The sequence below is a fragment of the Ailuropoda melanoleuca genome, chromosome 16, assembly GCF_002007445.2.
Source record: "Ailuropoda melanoleuca isolate Jingjing chromosome 16, ASM200744v2, whole genome shotgun sequence".
NCBI lineage: Eukaryota > Metazoa > Chordata > Mammalia > Carnivora > Ursidae > Ailuropoda > Ailuropoda melanoleuca.
In genome coordinates, this window is record NC_048233.1 from 42,208,117 (window position 1) to 42,226,207 (window position 18,091).

General features: G+C 53.6%; 1 protein-coding gene across 1 annotated transcript; it reads right to left on the reverse strand.

The window, feature by feature from the left end:
* Positions 1-211: 211 nt before the first annotated feature.
* Positions 212-9,265, reverse strand: KRT71 (keratin 71). Its single transcript, XM_002923244.4, has 9 exons — positions 8,647-9,265; positions 6,299-6,513; positions 5,539-5,599; positions 4,936-5,031; positions 4,403-4,567; positions 4,074-4,199; positions 2,217-2,437; positions 1,528-1,562; positions 212-824 (listed from the first exon to the last, which is right to left on the reverse strand). The coding sequence occupies exons 1-9, from the start codon at positions 9,145-9,147 to the stop codon at positions 613-615; spliced, it is 1,632 nt and encodes a 543-aa protein (XP_002923290.2). The 5' UTR covers positions 9,148-9,265; the 3' UTR covers positions 212-612.
* Positions 9,266-18,091: the final 8,826 nt, after the last annotated feature.

An 18,091-nucleotide genomic window follows, 5' to 3' on the forward strand; every position in this document is an offset into this window, starting at 1 on the left:
GTACTGAACTGAGTGTGTGTACACACCTTCACCACTCAGACACCAAGCCATCAGATTGTGCTGTTTATTGAGGATGCAATGGGAGGGCCTCTAAGAAGAAAGGAGTTGTGGGGGGGCCTCGTCTTCTCTGCTTCTGGATCCAGGAGAGTGGAGACACCTGAGCCATGAGACGGGGCCAGGGTGGGGTGAGGACTGGCCTCTCTTGGTCGTTGTCCTTCAGCCCTCCCAGCATAGGCAGTTGCTGGGACAGAGGCCCCAGCGTGAGAGGGGGGCCTCGGTCTGAGACCCAGGGAGCCGGACAGAGTGGTTAGTGACTGAGCTGGAGGCTGTGTCGAGGGCAGAAGGTGGGGAGCCTGGAGCTGAGCCCAAGGCCTGCCTGGGGGGACCTCAGGCAAGGAGGTGAATACCAGGCACGTGCCAGGAGGAATTTCACCCAGTTTAGCTGTCCATACCTGTCCAAGCTCAGAAAGCCACAGGCTGGGAGAAGTGAGGTGGGGTGGGGGGACAACAGCAGGGCGGGGTGGAGAGGGGGCTGACAGCGGGCTGGGGGAGAACACGTGTGGGAGACAGCTGGGGTCGCAGGGGTGGCGGGAGGGCAGGGGACAGCCCTCTCTACCTGCCGGCTTTCTTGGAGGGGGCGCTCTGGCTGGAGCCCTTCCCCAGGGTATCTCTGTAGTCGCTGCTGCTGTCCCTGCCCCGGCCGTCCCCGCCGCGGACGCTGCACACGCCAGAGACGCAGCTGCTGCTGCCGGCCGTGTAGCCGCCGCTCACCGAGCTGGGCCGGAAGCCGTAGCCGCCGCTGCCGCTCGTGCTGCTGATGATGGCTGCGGAGGGACAGCGGGGGCGGGGCCTCAGGGGCGGGGCCAGACGAGGCCACCTCCCCCCAGCCGCTCCGCCCCCTCCCTCTCCCCCTGGAGAAAACATCCCAAAGACCGCTTCCCCCAGGTCCTGCCCAGCCAGATGGCTGATTCTTGATTCTCAGAAGCCCAACACTTTGGTCCAGGTACCAATACCCCCACTTGTCCTTCTGGATACACACACCGCCCCCCCCACCCCTTCTATTAGCCGTTTTGCTAAACTTTCCTTCCAGTCTCTCCCTCTCACTAGCTGTCCAGCAAATGGCATCTTTTGGAGCTCTGGTTTAATTCTTAGTCTCGCTGAGACTGTCAGCTTAACCTTCGAGTCCCCATTCGCTGATTCCCTCAGCCGCCTCTAATTCCCCAGGTCAGGGCTGGTCATGACTTGCAACCCTGCGGCCCCAGGCCTCACACACACTCCTCCTCTGTTCCCCCTTCTAGCAGCCACCCTCTGGGAGCAGGGAGGCAGGGTGAAACGGAGGAAACCGCTCTGTGCTCAGAGTCAGGAGACCTGATTGCTGGCCATGCCTGTATTATCTGGCTGTGTGATCGTAAAGTTGTTTACTCTCTGGTCCTGAGTTTGCTCAGCTCCACACATGGGATGCGACTAAGGCCCTTTACTATTGGCAGATTAATCTACAGTTTCAGGTCCCAGCATCCAAGTACTTACAGATGCTGACAGGGGAGGGAAATTCTCCTGACATCCTGTAAGGGAGAGAAATAAAATAGGAGTAAGATGTCATCCAACTCATAATCTATTAACCCCAAATCTAGTGTCCCCACTGGCGTGATGTGGGTTTCTGAACCCAATGGGCACCTATGAAAATGCTTGGGCCTTTTGGCACAGGCGACAACCCAAATCAAACAGTAGTTGGCACGAGGTACACAGGTGGGGTGGCATGCACAGTTCCCAAGGTCAGTCCCGGGTACTGAGTCTCTCCCATCTGCTGAGAACAGTGGGCGAGCTGGGATGGTTGCGCTGGGACATCTCAGACAACCTCACCTTGTACCTGGACGGGTAAAGAAGATGGAACAACAAGTCCTAACATAGTAAGGGGTGGTTTGGTTTTTTTCTTTTTGCTTTGTTTTGGGTTTTTTTTTTGGTTGGGGTTGGTGGGGGATAGTATGCCTAGGTATACCCAGGAAAATTGTAAGGCTGGAATGAGCTAATCCCCGAGGCACAGTGCCTGGCATGGGTGAGGGCTCACGCCGGGGTAGGTATTATTAATTACTGTTATTATTCCCATCAGCACCACCCCTTCACTCCCAAGGACTCATCTTTTCTGGATGAGTATGTGCTAAGCTTTCTCTTATGTCCTTCTCAAACCCCTGGGGCTCCCCTGCCAGAGCACTCCAGACCTGCACTCCTCGCCCTCCAGCAGCTTGCGGTAGGTGGCGATCTCCATGTCCAGGGCCAGCTTCAGGCTCAGGAGCTCCTGGTACTCGCGCAGTAGCCGGGCCAGCTCCTCCTTAGCCTGGAGCAGGGCGGCCTCCAGCTCGTCCAGCTTGGCCCGGGCGTCCTTCAGGGCATTGTCGCCCCGCTGCTCAGCATCGGCGATGGCCGTCTCCAGGTTGGAAGCCTAAACAGGGAATCTGAGAAGCTGGAAAACTGGATGGGATTAGAGTCATCCCCATCCAAATCCCACTAGTGCTTGGAGACTCCTGGGTGGGGATGCCCACTTCCCCCTTTCCCACCCCCCGCTTCTCTTCTAGGCTGAAGCCCCTTCTGGGGCCCGCAAGGCCTTCCTAGCTCTATCTCCACTTGCTTGTATTTAGGCACTGGGGGTGATGAAAAACAGTACATCCTGCCCTCCTGCCCTCCTGTGATCACGGCCAGTTCAGTACCATGTCAGTTCATTACAAAGACATTTACTTGGCCACCCCTATGCCAAGGATACGGAATGAGTAAGAGTAAGATTGGCTTTCTGCTCTTGAGTTGTTTAAAGTCTGGGAAGAGAGATCTTTGGAATGTGGTGTTGTGGGTCCACTAAGAGTGGCCGCCCAGGTACATAGGACCACAGACAAGGGGTGCAGGGAGGGAGATTCCCCAGAACCAACTCTTTTTTTTAAAAAAATATTTTATTTATTTATTTGACAGAGAGAGAGAGCCAGCGAGAGAGGGAACACAAGCAGGGGGAGCGGGAGAGGAAGAAGCAGGCTCACAGCCGAGGAGCCTGATGTGGGGCTCGATCCCACAACGCCGGGATCACACCCTGAGCTGAAGGCAGACGCTTAACCGCTGTGCCACCCAGGTGCCCCTCCCCAGAACCAACTCTTATTTCCCAAGTGCTTACTGTATCCCTGGGCCTACCCTCAGCCCTAACATGCCTGTGGCATATCTTAGCTCATGCAGTGCTTACACTCCCCTGCGCAGAGAGGACAACTAACTTGCCCCACGTCACGGAGTCCCTGAGTGTTAAAGCCCCTGGGAAGGTGGAAAGAGCACTGGGCTAAGAGTCAGAGCGGGTTCCAATCACAGCTCTGCCATGCGCCAGCTTGCCACCCACTTAACCTCTCGGAGCCTCTGTGTTCTCATCTGTAGCGACGGAGAGCACTGGCCTCAGTTTCTTTGAGACACGTCAGGGGGAATCAAATGATAGGAGTCGCTGCTGTTGTTATTCTAAAACCTCGTCCTGTCTTCCCACCTACTCAAGCTGAGACCGCAGCCAAGAGTCCCGGAAGGGGTCCGAGCAAGGCCTTAATGAGTAGTTAAGTAGTTACAGAAGGCACTTTAATGGATGCTATCTGAGCCCACTTATCAGTCATTTCATCAACAAATGTTTATTAAGCTGCTATTAGGTGCCAGGCCCTGTACTAGATAGATGCTGGGAAAAGAGTAGGGAACAGAGCAGCTGGCTCCCTGCCTTCCTCCAGTTCCGTGGAAGAAGGGACAGGCTGGTGTAGGGCAAGGACAAGACAAGCACAGATGCCAGGAAAGCATGTGATTAAGGCAGAGGGAACAGGGGGGCGGGGTCCTAGCCCACCCTGGGGAAAGAGAGAGACGGCTTCCCGCAGGAAGGGCTTCAAAGCAGAGGTTCGTGGGCTAAGTGGGAGATGAGACGCCCTAGGGATGTCTGCTCTAAGTATTTGAGGCAGTGACCTCATTGGTTCCTTTCCTCTCATAGGCAGAGATTTGAAAGGCTGATACCCTTGGCCAACTCATTCTCCCTTCAATTATGCCCTCCTGCCCCGGGCATGGGCAACCGGTCCCCTCACCTGCTTCTTCACATTCTCAATCTCTGAGCGGATTCTCTGGATAAGCCGGGTGAGCTCTGAGATCTCATTCTTGGTATTTTTGAGGTCATCCCCGTGCCGGCCAGCTGCCAGCTGCAGCTCCTGGAACTGGGGACCCCAAGCACAGAGACGTGGTGAGCACGATGAGTGTGTCATAGGGCTACAGGATGTCTCGGGATTGCTGAGGTCACGGGGGAAGGGCATGTTGGACACTTAACTGGATGGACATGGCCTCTGTGCTGGGAATGATCAGGCCCAGCCCTCATGCCTGCTGGGGTTGCCCTCCCCAGTCCTGCTTCAGCCCCGCCCACCTTGGTCTGGTACAGCGCCTCAGCCTCGGCCTTGCTCTTCAGGGCGATCTCCTCATACTGAGCACGGACTTCATCAATGATGCTGTCCAAGTTCAGGTCCCGGTTGTTGTCCATGGACAGGATGACAGACATATCGCTGATGTGGGACTGGATCTGAGCGATCTCCTACATGGGAAACAGGGCTGGTCTCAGGACTTGACTATCAGAGGCTAACACCCCCCCCACCTCTCCCCCCCAAGCAAGATAAGCAAATCCAGGTGATGCTAACTTAGTCTCTGGACCAAGGCTATTGCTCCCTGGGCAAAGTGAGTTCCCTCCAGGCCCCAGGTAGATTCCTACCACCACAAAGCCAGGGCCTGGACCATTCCCTTTCCACCCAGAGCGTGGAGATTGGGAGCCTCTCACGGCTGAAATGGGAGGTGGATGGCTAAGCAGGGGGTCTCCCTGAGAGCAGAGAACTTCTCTCAGTGCCCAGAACAGAGTGTTACCCACTGGCTGCCCCCGGGGCGAGGGGGGTGGAGACACAGACTTACGGCTTCATAGAGACACTTGAAGAACTTGATCTCCTGGTCCATGGAGTCCACTTTGGCCTGGAGCTCCACTTTATTGGCATAAGCTGCATCCACATCCTGAAAGATGCCCCCGACATCCCTTGGTCACTGCCGGTGCAGCCGAGAAGGAAACACCCACCCCAGCTTGGGTGCCCTGCACACCGAAATGGCTGCCCTTTTCTGTCTGAGAGGCTCATGGGAAAGGAGAGGACGGAGCAAAAGGCTCAGCCCTGCCCCATCCTGAGACTCCATTCCCTTAGCAGGGTCGGGGTACCCCTCTAAGGAAGGGAGCCCCAGCCAGGCTGCTGTCAGTCGTCCCTCTGATGTCTGAATCAGGCCCTACGGCCGCAGGGGAGCCCCCGTGTTTCGTCCTCTGCTGTTCTGCACTGTGGACATGAAACCCTCGGCAAGGCCATCATCCTCTCTGCCTTTTCATTCCCTTTCTGGAGAGTCCGCTGTGGTTTTCCTCGGCTTTTACGTCATTAGTTTGCCATCAGTGCTCTCGCTGAGAGCGGAGCACCCTGGTAGGCTCGGCGCTGCCTGGTCCCAGGCCAGCCCTGCACTCAAGGCCTGCCTCCCTCTCACCTTCTTGAGCAGCACAAACTCGTTCTCTGCAGCGGTGCGCCTGTTGATTTCTTCCTCGTACCTGCAAGAACGCCAGGACTCGGTCGGTGACTACGTCTCACTGAGGACCCTCTTGCACTCAAGGAAGACTCTAAGCAAGAGGCAGTGTGCCCATCTGAGGGACAGATGCTAGTGGGCCACAGACTACTGGGCTGGTGGGGCCACCAGGCAAGGAAGGCTTCCTGGAGGAGGGGACATGGAAACGAAGTTTGGTGGGGGGAAAGGTGATTATTGAAGATCCAGCTACAAAAATGAGGTAGGAGCATGTGGAGCAAAGGTTCTATGGGAAATCTGATAGGAAGCAAGAAGCAAGCTCCTCCTTGAAAATTTGAATAAAGCCTTACAAAGGAATGGGAGTGTTTCCTTAGTTCCTCCTCATAGCCATTCTGGGGGGTAGATGGATTTCAGCCCCCTTTTACCAATGAGGACCCAGAAGCTCCAGGAGATGATGTGTAGCTTATTCAAGGTTTCCCTCATCCAGCCAGAGATGGTCCTTTGACCACTGTCCAGCTAACCGGACATTTGTTCTAAGTGCCAGACCAGACCCTGGAGAAGCAGAGAGCAAGTTCCAGAGACTTGTTGGAATAATTCTGCTTGGTATGACAAGGAACACTGCCCCTCATCTCCACAAATGTTAAGCCAGGGTGGCTGCCACTCCCGCAGGAGGAGCTCAGAGGAAAGGGGCAACTGTCCAGCTGCAGGGACTCCCTTCCCCGCTCACCTCCTCTTGTAGTCCTCCACCCCGTCCCGCACGCTCCTCAGCTCCGAGTCCAGCCGCACCCTGTCCCCGGACAGCGTCTCCAGCTGCTTGCGCAGGTTGCTGATGTAGCCCTCGAGGATGGGCTCCAGGTTGTTCTTACAGTTGTTCAGGTCCAGCTGCTGCAGCAGCTCCCACTTGGTCTCCAGCACCTGGTTCTGCTGCTCCAGGAACCGCACCTGGGGCCCAAAGCACAGCCAGTGTTGAGCACCCACGGAAATAGTCACACCTGTCATTCACAAGGCTCTGTGCAAACCTGCATTTTCTCCTTTACCCACTCACAACAGCTGCAGGAGGCAGGCAAGTCGTTAACCCCACTTAATGGGAAGGAAACGGAGCCATAGAGAAGTTTAGCCTCTTTCCAAGATCCAACAGTTTGGTAAGCGAGGGAGCCCAGAAATGAACCCAGACATATGTCCCCATAACTCATGCATCCAGTTACTCAGAACCCATTATGGCCAAACCAGCTCAGGGCAGGGGCGTGCCTAAAAAAATACCAGGACAGAGGCAGGCTGGGTCCATCTTTGGAAAGGTTGACCATTCTAAAGAAGGGGATCTCCTCTTCATGTCGTAGCACATCGAGCTCAGTGAGGCTCAATGGGCCACAAGCTTCTGGGTGTTGTAAATTTCTGCATCAGGCCCCAACTCCATCATTGCTCGTGGTCTCCTCCCTCCGCGCTAGTTCTGGTCCTTAGAACCATCATCCGCAGAGCAAGCGTGGCACGTGGGGCAAGATGGATAGATGCCACTGTCGCCTCACTGGGCCAGGAAACTGACCAGAGGGAGTGGGTAGACATACTCCTCCCTTGTGGGGTTGGGAGAAGGTGCACAGTTTTTAAAATATGACTTAATCCACTGAGCACAGCCACTGCCTAAATCAGGTTGTGTTCCCTACTGTCCTAAGCACAGGCTGTCAGAAAACTGGCTGGGATTCAGCGCTGAGATGGGATCGGCCACCAAACTGCTCGGGCCCCCAGCGGATCATCCAGCATTGGTTTGGTTTAACCAATCCTGACTCTTCCGTGTATATCCCTAACACGGAGCCTCAGCCACAGAGCACACCCTGCACCCAGGACACCACAATTGGCCTCTGGACTGCACACTGGACAATCGGGGTCACTGACAGGATGTATCCACATTCGGGAGGAGTAAAGAGCCACAGAGACAGTACTGGCCCCTAGGTGAGCAGGGGATGCTCGGAGCACGAGTCTAGAACTAGGGTGTGGGGCAGAGGGACTGGTAGGCTCCAATGGCCATTGACCATTGCAACCACAGGCTTTGTCCTGCGCTGACCCATCCTGGGTGCCTAATTGTCATGGAGCCAGTGTAGCCCCCCAGGCCCCAGGACAGGGTCTCACCTTCCTTCCCTCCCACCCCCGCCCCAGATGCCATACACTGGCAAGGCTTGTCCCTCCATGCTTTTGCTGACTCATAGAATGGGAGCAATAATTTCTCATCTACCAAAAGTCAGGGGCCTACCTGGCCTGGATGATGCCTTAAGGCTTTCTCCAGACCTTTGGATCCTCCCCTTCTCAACACTCCTCCCCCAGCTCTCTGAAGATGAAAACGATAGTAAGGATCACCAGCACTTGGGAGCACCTAGTATGTGTGAGGCACTGTGCCAAGATCTTCCCGCGCACTTTCTTTTATCAACCTGACAAAACTCCCCAGACGCAGGCTATTATCTGCATTACAGAGATAAGGAAACAGAGGCGCAGACAGGATAAGTAACTCCCCACACAGCTGGCTATGTGGCTGGCTTAGCGAAGACACAGCTGAAAAGTGATGGGGCCGGAGCTGAAGCTGGGTCTGACTTCAGAGCACTGCGGAGACGTCCTCCCCCACTGCACCCTTCCGCCTCCCTTGAGAGTCCTTAGCTGACGGCAAAAAGGCCCATGGCCGAGCCATCCGGGAATGACCGCACCCCGGTGCTCCTGACCCATCTAGTCAAATGCCTAGTGGATGAGACCTGCTCACAATGGACGGGAGGAAGACTCCGGGGCTGTCTCCTCTCACTGGCTTTTTCCACGCACTGCGTGCATGGACCCCAGGCTTAGCAATAGCACCATGCTGACCCTCGAGTAAGAAGTGGGGGTCTTTCCTTTGGAGCACCTGCCAGTAACCCCCAGAAGCCTCTGCTAGTAGAGACAGACCTCCTCTGTGTCCTCTTGAGAAAGACTGCAGGGAATCGTACATAAGTCACCCCGATGAAAGAAAACACCCGCTCCATCCACAGTAAGTGCCTCCTCCTAGCTAATCTGAATCCCTTCTGCAGTAACAGCTTATGCTCTGAGAAGAGAAGGTGGACCCACCTTGTCAATGAAAGAGGCGAACTTGTTGTTCAGAGCCTTGATCTGCTCCCGCTCTTGGGCTCTCACTTTCTGGATCTCAGGGTCCAGCTCCACGTTGAGGGGGGCCAGGAGGCTCTCATTGACGGTGACCTGGTGGATGCCCCCTGGAGGGCACACGGATGGACACACGGGCCCCAGGGCCACACTGCCGAACATGCTGCCTGCAAAGCCACTGGCCCGGCCTCGACCAAACCCGTAACCTCCGCTCTTGCCGCTGCTGCTGGCCACGTTGAAGGAGATATTCCGGATGCCCCCCAGGCTGTAGAGACTCCGGCTTCCGAAGCCCCCGCTGAGCCCTTTGCCCCCTGCCCGGTAAGAGGATGAGCTGCCCCCTGAGAGCACCGCGGAGCAGCCGCTGAAGCCCCCCTTGGTAGCAGCTCCCGACTTGCAGGAGAATTGGCGGCTCATGCTGGCGGTGGAGATAGAGTCAGAGGCGGGAGGGATGAAGAGCAAATCCCACATGGGCTCTGCAGGTTGCAGTGAGGACTGGCAGGCACCCTTCCTTATATGTGCTTGCCATTGGGGCCCGTGGATGGGCAGTCAAGAGCTTAATTCATGGGTTTGGCTTGCCTGGGAGCAAGAAGTCATTTTCTCTATGCTGAGCTAGAGATCAAGCTCTCCCCACCTCTGAAACAACATGAAACCTTCAAATTGCTGGGCTTGCAAGCCTTGCTCATGTAATTTGGGTTTTATCTAATTAACCTGCTGTTATAGGGTAATTTGCCCCAGGCCCCAGCCTCTCCAGGGGGATGTCACTGGCACTTCACCATCCCTATCCTGATTAATCTTCTCTGGGTCGTGGGCTTCCTCCTGCGGGCTCAGGGAGCTAGAAGGGGACGGACTTTCCTGGAGAGGTAGAGTATCTGGGGCTCCGACCATCGGTGTGTCCTCTTCTTTCCCGGAAAGAACCCCTTCATTCGGGTCTCCTGGAGACACATACCCCTGGCGGCCTCTTCCCCTAACCCACAGAGGACAGCGGCTGTGTCTGCTGGGGTGTGAGGGGTGGTTGACACTCTCCCTGGCATGGGACATGAGTATGTGGGGGTTCATAGGCTTCCGTCAGTTCTCCAAGAACTGGGATCTCCACACTTCACCTCTCTCAAACTCCCACAAGGCAGGCTGGAGGCCACGCAAGGCACGATCACTGCCTGGCCCCAGCGCTGGACAGAATGAAGAAAAGGAGGACGGCATTGGGACAGGTGGCTGAAAATTCAGGGAGTCAATTCAGAGGAGTCAGGGAGATGGCAGAGAGAGGCTCGGCAGGGCCTGGAGGCTTCGAGGGAAGACTTGTGGGGAGGGGTGGATGTCTGTTTGTTCATTTCCGTCTTTCTTCCGATGTGTATCTGTTAGTAAGAGCGGGAGCAAGGTAGGGACAGGAACCGTTTGTTTGTTGTTTGTTTGTTTGTTTGTTCGGGACCATCTGTTTAGAGTTCAAATGGAGGAGCTGCTGTCCAGGTGAGACTGAACTCCTATGCCTCTCCAGACGCACGCGAGCCGGGGGTGCAGGCTGGGTGGGAGGCCCCGGGAGAGCAGGTGTCTCCACAGTGACTCTGTGGACAGCTCCCATGAGGTCTCTCTGAAGGCTGTGCCACAGGTCATCTCAGTGTTCCTTTGTAAGGACAGTCAAAGGTTCCCCCAGCTCAGAGACCCCCTAGTTACTCCTCCCATCCTCCCTCCATCCCTCCTTTTCTCCCTTCGGTAAACTCTATTGAGAGCTTCTGTGTGCCAGGCCTGGGCCCAGTGTAAGGGACATGGGGGCTTATGGTCTAATGCTAAATGCTTTTCCCAGCTTTTGGAACACATCCTAGCACGATGTCCCCCTTGATGGCTTTGCTGGCTGCATGTTTCTGTGACGTGCGCGGCAGCTCACCCGTCCTGCCCTCGACATCCCCACAGCTGCTGCCCTGCCCCGCCCCACCCCACAGCTGCCATACTTGCGGGTCCCCGCCTCAGCCAGGGACATCTCACCCACAGGCCTCATCTCCAAATACCTCCACAATTCTGCCACACTATCCCTACCCAGCCTGAAACTCCTTTTTCTCCCCAACCCTTCTGATCCAAATCCCCTGCTCTTTCAAAATCCGGCTTCAAACCTGGGTTTAACCCCATCTCCTCCTCTGTGTGCTGGACTCCTCTGCCCATGGAGACCTGTGCTGCCATGTTCCCTAGGACCTGGCGGTCTGGGTGAGGGTCTCATGTCCCCCAGTGGACTCCTCCCTCTGTACCTTTCCTCAGGGCCCAACACCAGGCTCTGGACATCCGTCCCCAGGTGCCAGAGTACCGACAGTTGTTGCAGCAGCGACCGAACAGCAGGGAGCGTGCATCTTCAGGGAGCCCCTGGGCCCACGTCTGCGTAGAATGCCACCAGGTAGGAGCCCAGACCAGGAGCTGGCTGCAGGGGTCTGAATCCCACTCCACCACCCAGCAGCACTTGACCCCTCTAAGCCTCTGTTTCCCCGACGTAAATAGGATAATAGCCTCCTCGTGGGGTAGCTGTGACAGTCACATACACTAACCCATGTGAAGTGCTTGGAATGTGCCTGCTGCTTCTTCAGTGTTTAACCGGTGACCAAAACTCGGGAGTAAAGTAGCAGTCAGGAATCAACCTGCACTCTCCTCTTCCTCTCTCTCTCCCTCTTCCTGTCCTCTGGGAGAGGATGTCTGGATCAGCACATCTCCCCACAATGTCAGCTGCTATTGGAGGACAAGGAGGGACTGATGTTCCCAGAGATTCCAGGCTCCAGGAATCTCTCCACTCAGACCATTACTGATCATGGAAAATTCGCCATTAGAAGTAATAGTAGCTACTGCCTACTTGCAAAACTCAGTAGGAAGCACTTTTCAAACATCAGACCTGTTGCAGGTATTTACTGAGTGCCTACCAGGTGCTGAGGGGGGTAATACGAAGTATCCTGTCCTCAAAGAACTTAGATTCTGGATCCATCCAAATGCAGGCATCTTTGGAAAAGGCGTATCATCAAGCTATTAACAAGTTATTAACACCTTAGCGTGAATTAGTTAATCAGATACTGGCCATCGGGAACGAAACGTCCCATGTTGTTGATGAGGATGATGACAGGAGAGGAAGGAGGAGAGTTCTGGACCACCCACAGGAAGGGTGGGCCCAGGTAGGGCTCCCGGGATGCCTGTGTTTTTGCTGGAGGAAAAAGGGAGGGACAGGAGGAAACCAGGACAGAGCCACAGTTCAGCAAGGTTATGAAGGCCCTGCCCTAGCCTTAAGTCTCTGGGGAGACTGAGGGGTAGGAAGAAGCCAAGCCCCCTGCTTCGGGAGGTCCCTGGCTCTGGTGGGGGAGACAGGAGACAATTTCCCACATCCCATGTCCCAGCTTCATCTTCCCCTCACACGCTTCGAGGTACCAGGATCACTCGGCTTTCTAGCTGGGAATTAAATGCTGAGCCAGGCATGGAGATCTCTGAGCCTCGGTTTTGCTTGTCTGTGAAATGGTGGGGAAGTGTATCAGATCAGAGAATCAACCCCCCAAGTTTCCAGGACCCTCTAGCTTTCCTTAGACACTCAAGGAAAATTTAATTTGCTTGTTAAATTAATTACATTTGTATGGCTCTTGGTTTTATAGCCAAAATGCTTTATTTAATTTATGCAAATAATTTGTAGCTTTTTTTGATGTTGTTTGTTTCTACATTTGTGATATCAGTTGGACACACTTGTTGTAAGATCCCACAGCCCCGGTAGAGATCCATTGGCTCTTACTCTCAGCCTTCTGGGGTCTGACAAACCTCCAGAGATGTTCCCAGAGGGAGAGGGGCAAGAAATCTAGTAAAATCCAAGAGGATAATTGGTGGATGAGAGAAAAAGAGAAGACACAGAGGAGAGGGGATGCTGAATCCACAAGGACTGCCTGGAGGAGGGGGTTTGGGTTCTGATCCATTAAGGGAAACCTTGGGTAGACCGGCACTGGGGAACAGCAAAAGCAGCTCAGGAAGGGCATGTGTGAGGAAGGACCCTCCAGCTGCAGCAAGCGCTAGTGAAGGGCGACCATGGGTGATGACTCCTAGAACCCGAGATGTGTATGTGGTAGGGTGAGTGATAGGGAGCCATTGAGGGCTCTTGAGCCAGGCAGAGCCTGAGCAGTACACCTTGAGGAAGCAGAATGTGGCTGCTGGTGGGTAGAGTAGCAGGGGTGGGGAGAGACTGGAGGCACTGAGAGAGGGGCAGGTGGTTCTCTGAGCAAATAATTGTCCCCAAAATTAGAGAGAATGAGCTAGGTTATTTGGATGACATCAGCTCAGATCCTGCCAACTCTCTTCAGCAGAGGGACTCAGGAAGGGAGCCTGCTGCCTGTGACCCCCCACAGGTCCCCCTCCTCATACCCCTCTCCCCCCTGCAGTTTCAGGCAGGTGGGGCACAGAGCCCCAAGCCAGCTGGATGGAGCGCAGTCCCTGGGGGACTTGGCTGCAATCAGAGCCACTCATTTGGGGGCAGGACAGCTGTTTAGCAGGTTTACAGCTGGCAAGGCTGGAGGTGAGCTCATCCCAGAGGAGCTGGGATATAAAGGATGGAGAAGGGCTGTCCTGCCAGACACTCAGCTCCAGTCGCACTCTGCAGTGTGGCTGCCAGAGAGGATTCCTCCTCACTCTGCTCTGGGGCCAGGAGCATCTCCTTTGAGCTTTGCTGGCCATCTCCTTCCTCCAGTCCCACCCTAAGCTTCTGGTGAAGGGTATGGATTCGGGAGTCCGAGAACCCAGGTCCGGGTCCTGCCAGGTGACCAGGGGCAGGTCTCCCAACTCCCTAAGCCTCTGTTTCCACATCTCTAAAAAGGGGGATGCTCATACCCACTGCACCTGCTTCCAGAGGTGGAGGGAATACTAATGGTGACGCTGCTGCTGGTACTGCTAATGATAGTTACCATGCACTGTGAGCCCCGCCGGGCACTGCTCGGAGCACTTCCCATGTATTAACTCATTTAGTCCGCACAACAGCCATGTGAGGCAGATACTGTTATTACCCCATTTTACAGATGAAGATATTGAGGCACCAGGGAGTTAAGTAACTCACTGGAGGTCACACGGCTCATGAGGAGAGGAGCCAGGGCTCAATCCAGGCAGCCTGGTGGCAGTCTGCACGCTCAGCCTCTACGCCGTCCTGGCTCGCTCGTGTACAGATGTCCAGCGCGGGTGCCCGTCCTTTTCCAGGTGCACAGGACCAGCTCTAGCCTCCCCCACGCTCCGGTTCTGAGTCCCTGCTGTCCCTCCGTCATCTGAACGGGATGACAAACTGCGCTAGCCAGGACTAACTTCCTCCCACTCCTCTTCCTGCCCCGGGCTCTCCAGCCAGCCGCACCTGACCCCTTGCTCTCCTTCTCAGCCTTTTTTGCTCTTCTGAAGAAGGTTAAGATAGTGTCAGGACTTGGATGAAGATGGGTGGCGGGTGCCTGTGAGGCGGTTACGTGTTTCTCACACATATCAGGCTCTTCTCTGATGTCGTGCTCTGAGCTGTTCTCCCAGCCTCCTGCCCACCACGGCAGCTTGTCCTAGCCTTTAAGACAAACCAAGACACACCTCCTCTAAGAAGCTCCTTCTCAGTTTCCACAGCCTCCCTTTCAGGGTCGGCTGCACTTCTCTGCACTCGCCTGATGGCCCAGGTGCTGTGCGCATCCCTCCAGAATGATCGAGGAGGTCCCTCTGAGGTCAGGCAATGCTTTTGGTCCTGGGGCTGCAAGCTCCAGGGCTTGTGCCAGCTGACAGATGTGCTCCAGCAGGTGTCAGAGGGTGTGTGTGGGTGCACATCTGTGTGGGGGTGGTCGTGAACACGGCCATGAGCCCCGTGGGGGTCCGACCCATAGGGAGTGGCACGGCTGTCCCAGTGATCTGCGGCTGACATCTGCTGTGGTGGGCCAGGCCCAACTGTACCAGTTGTTAGGTATTTTGAACATCTTCTGCAGACGTGGGCCTGTGAGCCAGCGAGTGTGTGTCTGCACACGTATACACTGGCTTCTGACGACAGCCCACCTGACAATGGGTCCCTGTCAGATTCCATTAGTAGCACACAGGGGACTGTCCCATTTTCATCATACTCTTTTTCTTAAAAAAATTTTTTTTTACTTAGTATTTGAGAGAGAGGGAGAGAGAGCCCTCACGAGTGGGGGGAGGGGCAGAGGGAGAAGCAGACTGCCTGATGAACCATGAGCCCAACACTGGGCTCGATCCCAGGACCCCGGGATCATGACCTGAGCTGAAGGCAGATGCTTAACCAACTGAGCCACCCAGGTGCCCCTCTTCTTTTTCAATAATAGCCAAGGGGAGAAGCATGGTGACTTCCAGCTTGTGACCAACTGAGGGAATTAAATTCATTCATTCATTCATTCATTCATTCAGCATATCCAAAACTATGAAAATGAGAGAGGTTCTGGCTAGTTGGGCCTGAAAGAACATCCCTTCCTAAGGGCAGCAGGATGGACAAGGTGACTTCTCAAGGTTTCAGGGCATCCGTCCATTTCACTGAGACCTTCTCTACTGAAGAACGCGGATGAGTCAGTGAAAGCCTCACACAATACCAAGTTTGGAAGCTAGGGAGAACAGTTGTGAAGGTGAGAAAATGCGGAGGTTTGAGGCTGAGGGGAAGGCACAGGGAGGGGAGGCCAGGAAGAGTGGTGCCTCCAGGAGGCAGGGCACATGCATTGTGACTGCCTTTTTCTTCCACATTCCATGATTCATTCTCCAATTATGGAGCAGGCACTCTGGGCCAGAGGAAGAGAGAGGCTGGCCAATCCCTGGGGCTGTCCTTGGCCCATCAAACAGAGGGTTAGTTATCTCGGTCCCCCTACTGGGCCCAAGTGCTCCCCCATCTTTATTCCAGGCCACTATTTGCCATATGGTAGGAAAGGCCGGGAGCAAAGTCCAAGGACATGGTTTCTTTGGCCTCTTCTTTGCCACCTCCCCACCCCAAAATTTTATTTTTTATTTGGACGAGATTTACATAACATAAAATTAACCATTTTAAAGTGAACAATCCAGTAGCATTTAGCATATTCACAATGTGGTGTGACCAGCACCACTATCTACGTCCATACATTGCATCACCCCAGAAGGAAACGCGGTACTCCCTAGCAGGCACTCCCTATTCCCCTACCCCAGTCTCTGCCACCGCCAGGTTTCTATGGATTTACTGATTCTGGACAATTCATATGAATGGAGTCATACAATATGTGACCTTCCATGTCTGCTCTCCTTCACTTAGCACAACGATTTCAAGATTCATCCATATTATAACATGTGTCCGTACTTCATTCCCTCTAATGCATGAATAATATCCCATTGCAAACTGTATACTACAATTTTTTTTATCTATTCATTCATTGTTGGACATTTAGGCTATGTCTTCATCCTGCCAGGCTGCTATAACAAATAACACAGACTGGTTCCTTCTATACAACAGAAATTCATTTCTCACGATTCTGGAAGCTGCGAAGTCCAAGGTCAAGGCACCGGCATGGTCACATTCCAGAAGGGCCCTCTTCCTGGTGCATAGCCAGCCACTTCTCCCTATGTCCGCATATGGTAGAAGGGGCTAGGGAGCTCTGTGTGGTCTCTTTTGTTAGAGCACCAGTCCCATGCATGACCTAATAACCTAAGTACTGCCCAAAGGCCCCACCTCTTAATGCCACCACCTTTGGGGGTTAGGGTTTCAACATGTAAATTTGGGGAAGACACAAACACTCAGACCATAGCAATCTGTTTCCACTTCGGTTATTGTGAGCAGTGCTGCTATGAACGTGCATGTACAAGAATTTGTTTAAGCACCTGCTTTCAATTCTTCTGGATACATAGACCAAGAAGTGGAACTGCTCATGTGCCAGCCCTATGTTTAACTTCATGAGGAGCTGCCCCACTGTTTTTCACAATGGCTGAACCGTTTTACGTTCCCACCAGTCACGTACAGAAGTTCCAGTATCTCCACGTTCTTGTTAACACTTTCTATTTTCCATTACTTTTGTTTAACAGCCGTCCTAGTGGGTGTGGGGTGGTTCTTTGTTAGGGTTTGGATTTGCATTTTCCTGGTGATAAATCACGTTGAGCATCCTTTCATGTGCTTTTTGACCATTCGTATATCTTCTTAGGAAAGAAGTCCATTAAAGTCCTTTGCTCATGTTTTAGTTGAGTTGTTTGTCCTTTTGTTGTTGAGTGCTAAGAGTTCTTTATATGTTCTGGATACTAGACCCTCAGCAGATACCTGATTTGAAAATGTTTTCTCTCATTCTGCAGGTTTTCTTTTCACTTTCTTGGTAGTGTCCTTTGATGTACAGAAGTTTTAAATTTTGGGGGCGCCTGGGTGGCACAGCGGTTAAGCGTCTACCTTCAGCTCAGGGCGCGATCCCGGAGCCCTGGGATTGAGCCCCACATCAAGCTCCTCTGCTGAGAGCCTGGTTCTTCCTCTCCCACTCCCCCTGCTCGTGTTTCCTCTCTTGCTCTCTCTCTCTCTCTGTCAAATAAATAAATAAAATCTTTTAAAAAAAAGTTTTAAATTTTGATGAAATCCAACTTAATCTATTTTTTGTTTTGGTGTTTGTGCTTCATGTCATATCTAAGAATCCTTTGCCAAATCCAAAGTCATGAAGATTTATCTCTTTATTTCTTGTAAGAGCTTTACGGTTTTAGCTCCTATATTTAGGTTGTTGATTGATTTGATGTAATTTTTGTATATGATGAGAAATGGGAGTCCAACTTCATTCTTTTGCATGTGGATAGGCAATTGTCCCCGCATATCCAGGAATGGTGTTGGCGTCCTTGTCAAAATAGCTGTAGATGCATGGGTTTTACTCCCCCAAATCTTTTAAACGTATTTGTGCTAGGTAGGAAGATCCTACGAGCACTACCTCCTGGGTGTCTCTGTTAGGTGAAGCTCCCTTAAGTGTAAAGCCCAGCAAAGAATAAGGCCAGTCCTTGCCCTCAAGGACCCCAAGTCTGGCACTGATGGAATCAGTCACACAGAAAGATCATCTTAATCGCGTGTGGAAATGTCTTGTTGGATGTGAGCAGTGGGCACTGCAAGGTCCTAGAAAACAGGCACTCAGACAAGCCTAAAGATTCATTATGGTTTCCAGAATGACTGAGTACCTGAACGGAATGTCAAAGGAGCAGGATGTCCAGGTGATGAAATGTGTGAATGAAAGTCTCCATGCACAAAGACTGTGTGAGTATAAGCATCACCCGGACAGATGACTCAGCCCCTAAGTGGACCTTCACTGGAGGTCTACACAGAGCAAACGAACCAGATACTTACCTTCCCGGACACTGTGGACACTCCCTCACTGCCCTGGGCTGCTCTCCAACCAAGACTTCCATGCACACCTCTTCCTTCCGGTCTCTTTGCCCTGTGTGCTCAAGTCAGACCCACAGAACTGAGGTTGGTGATCATGTCCTATCTCTA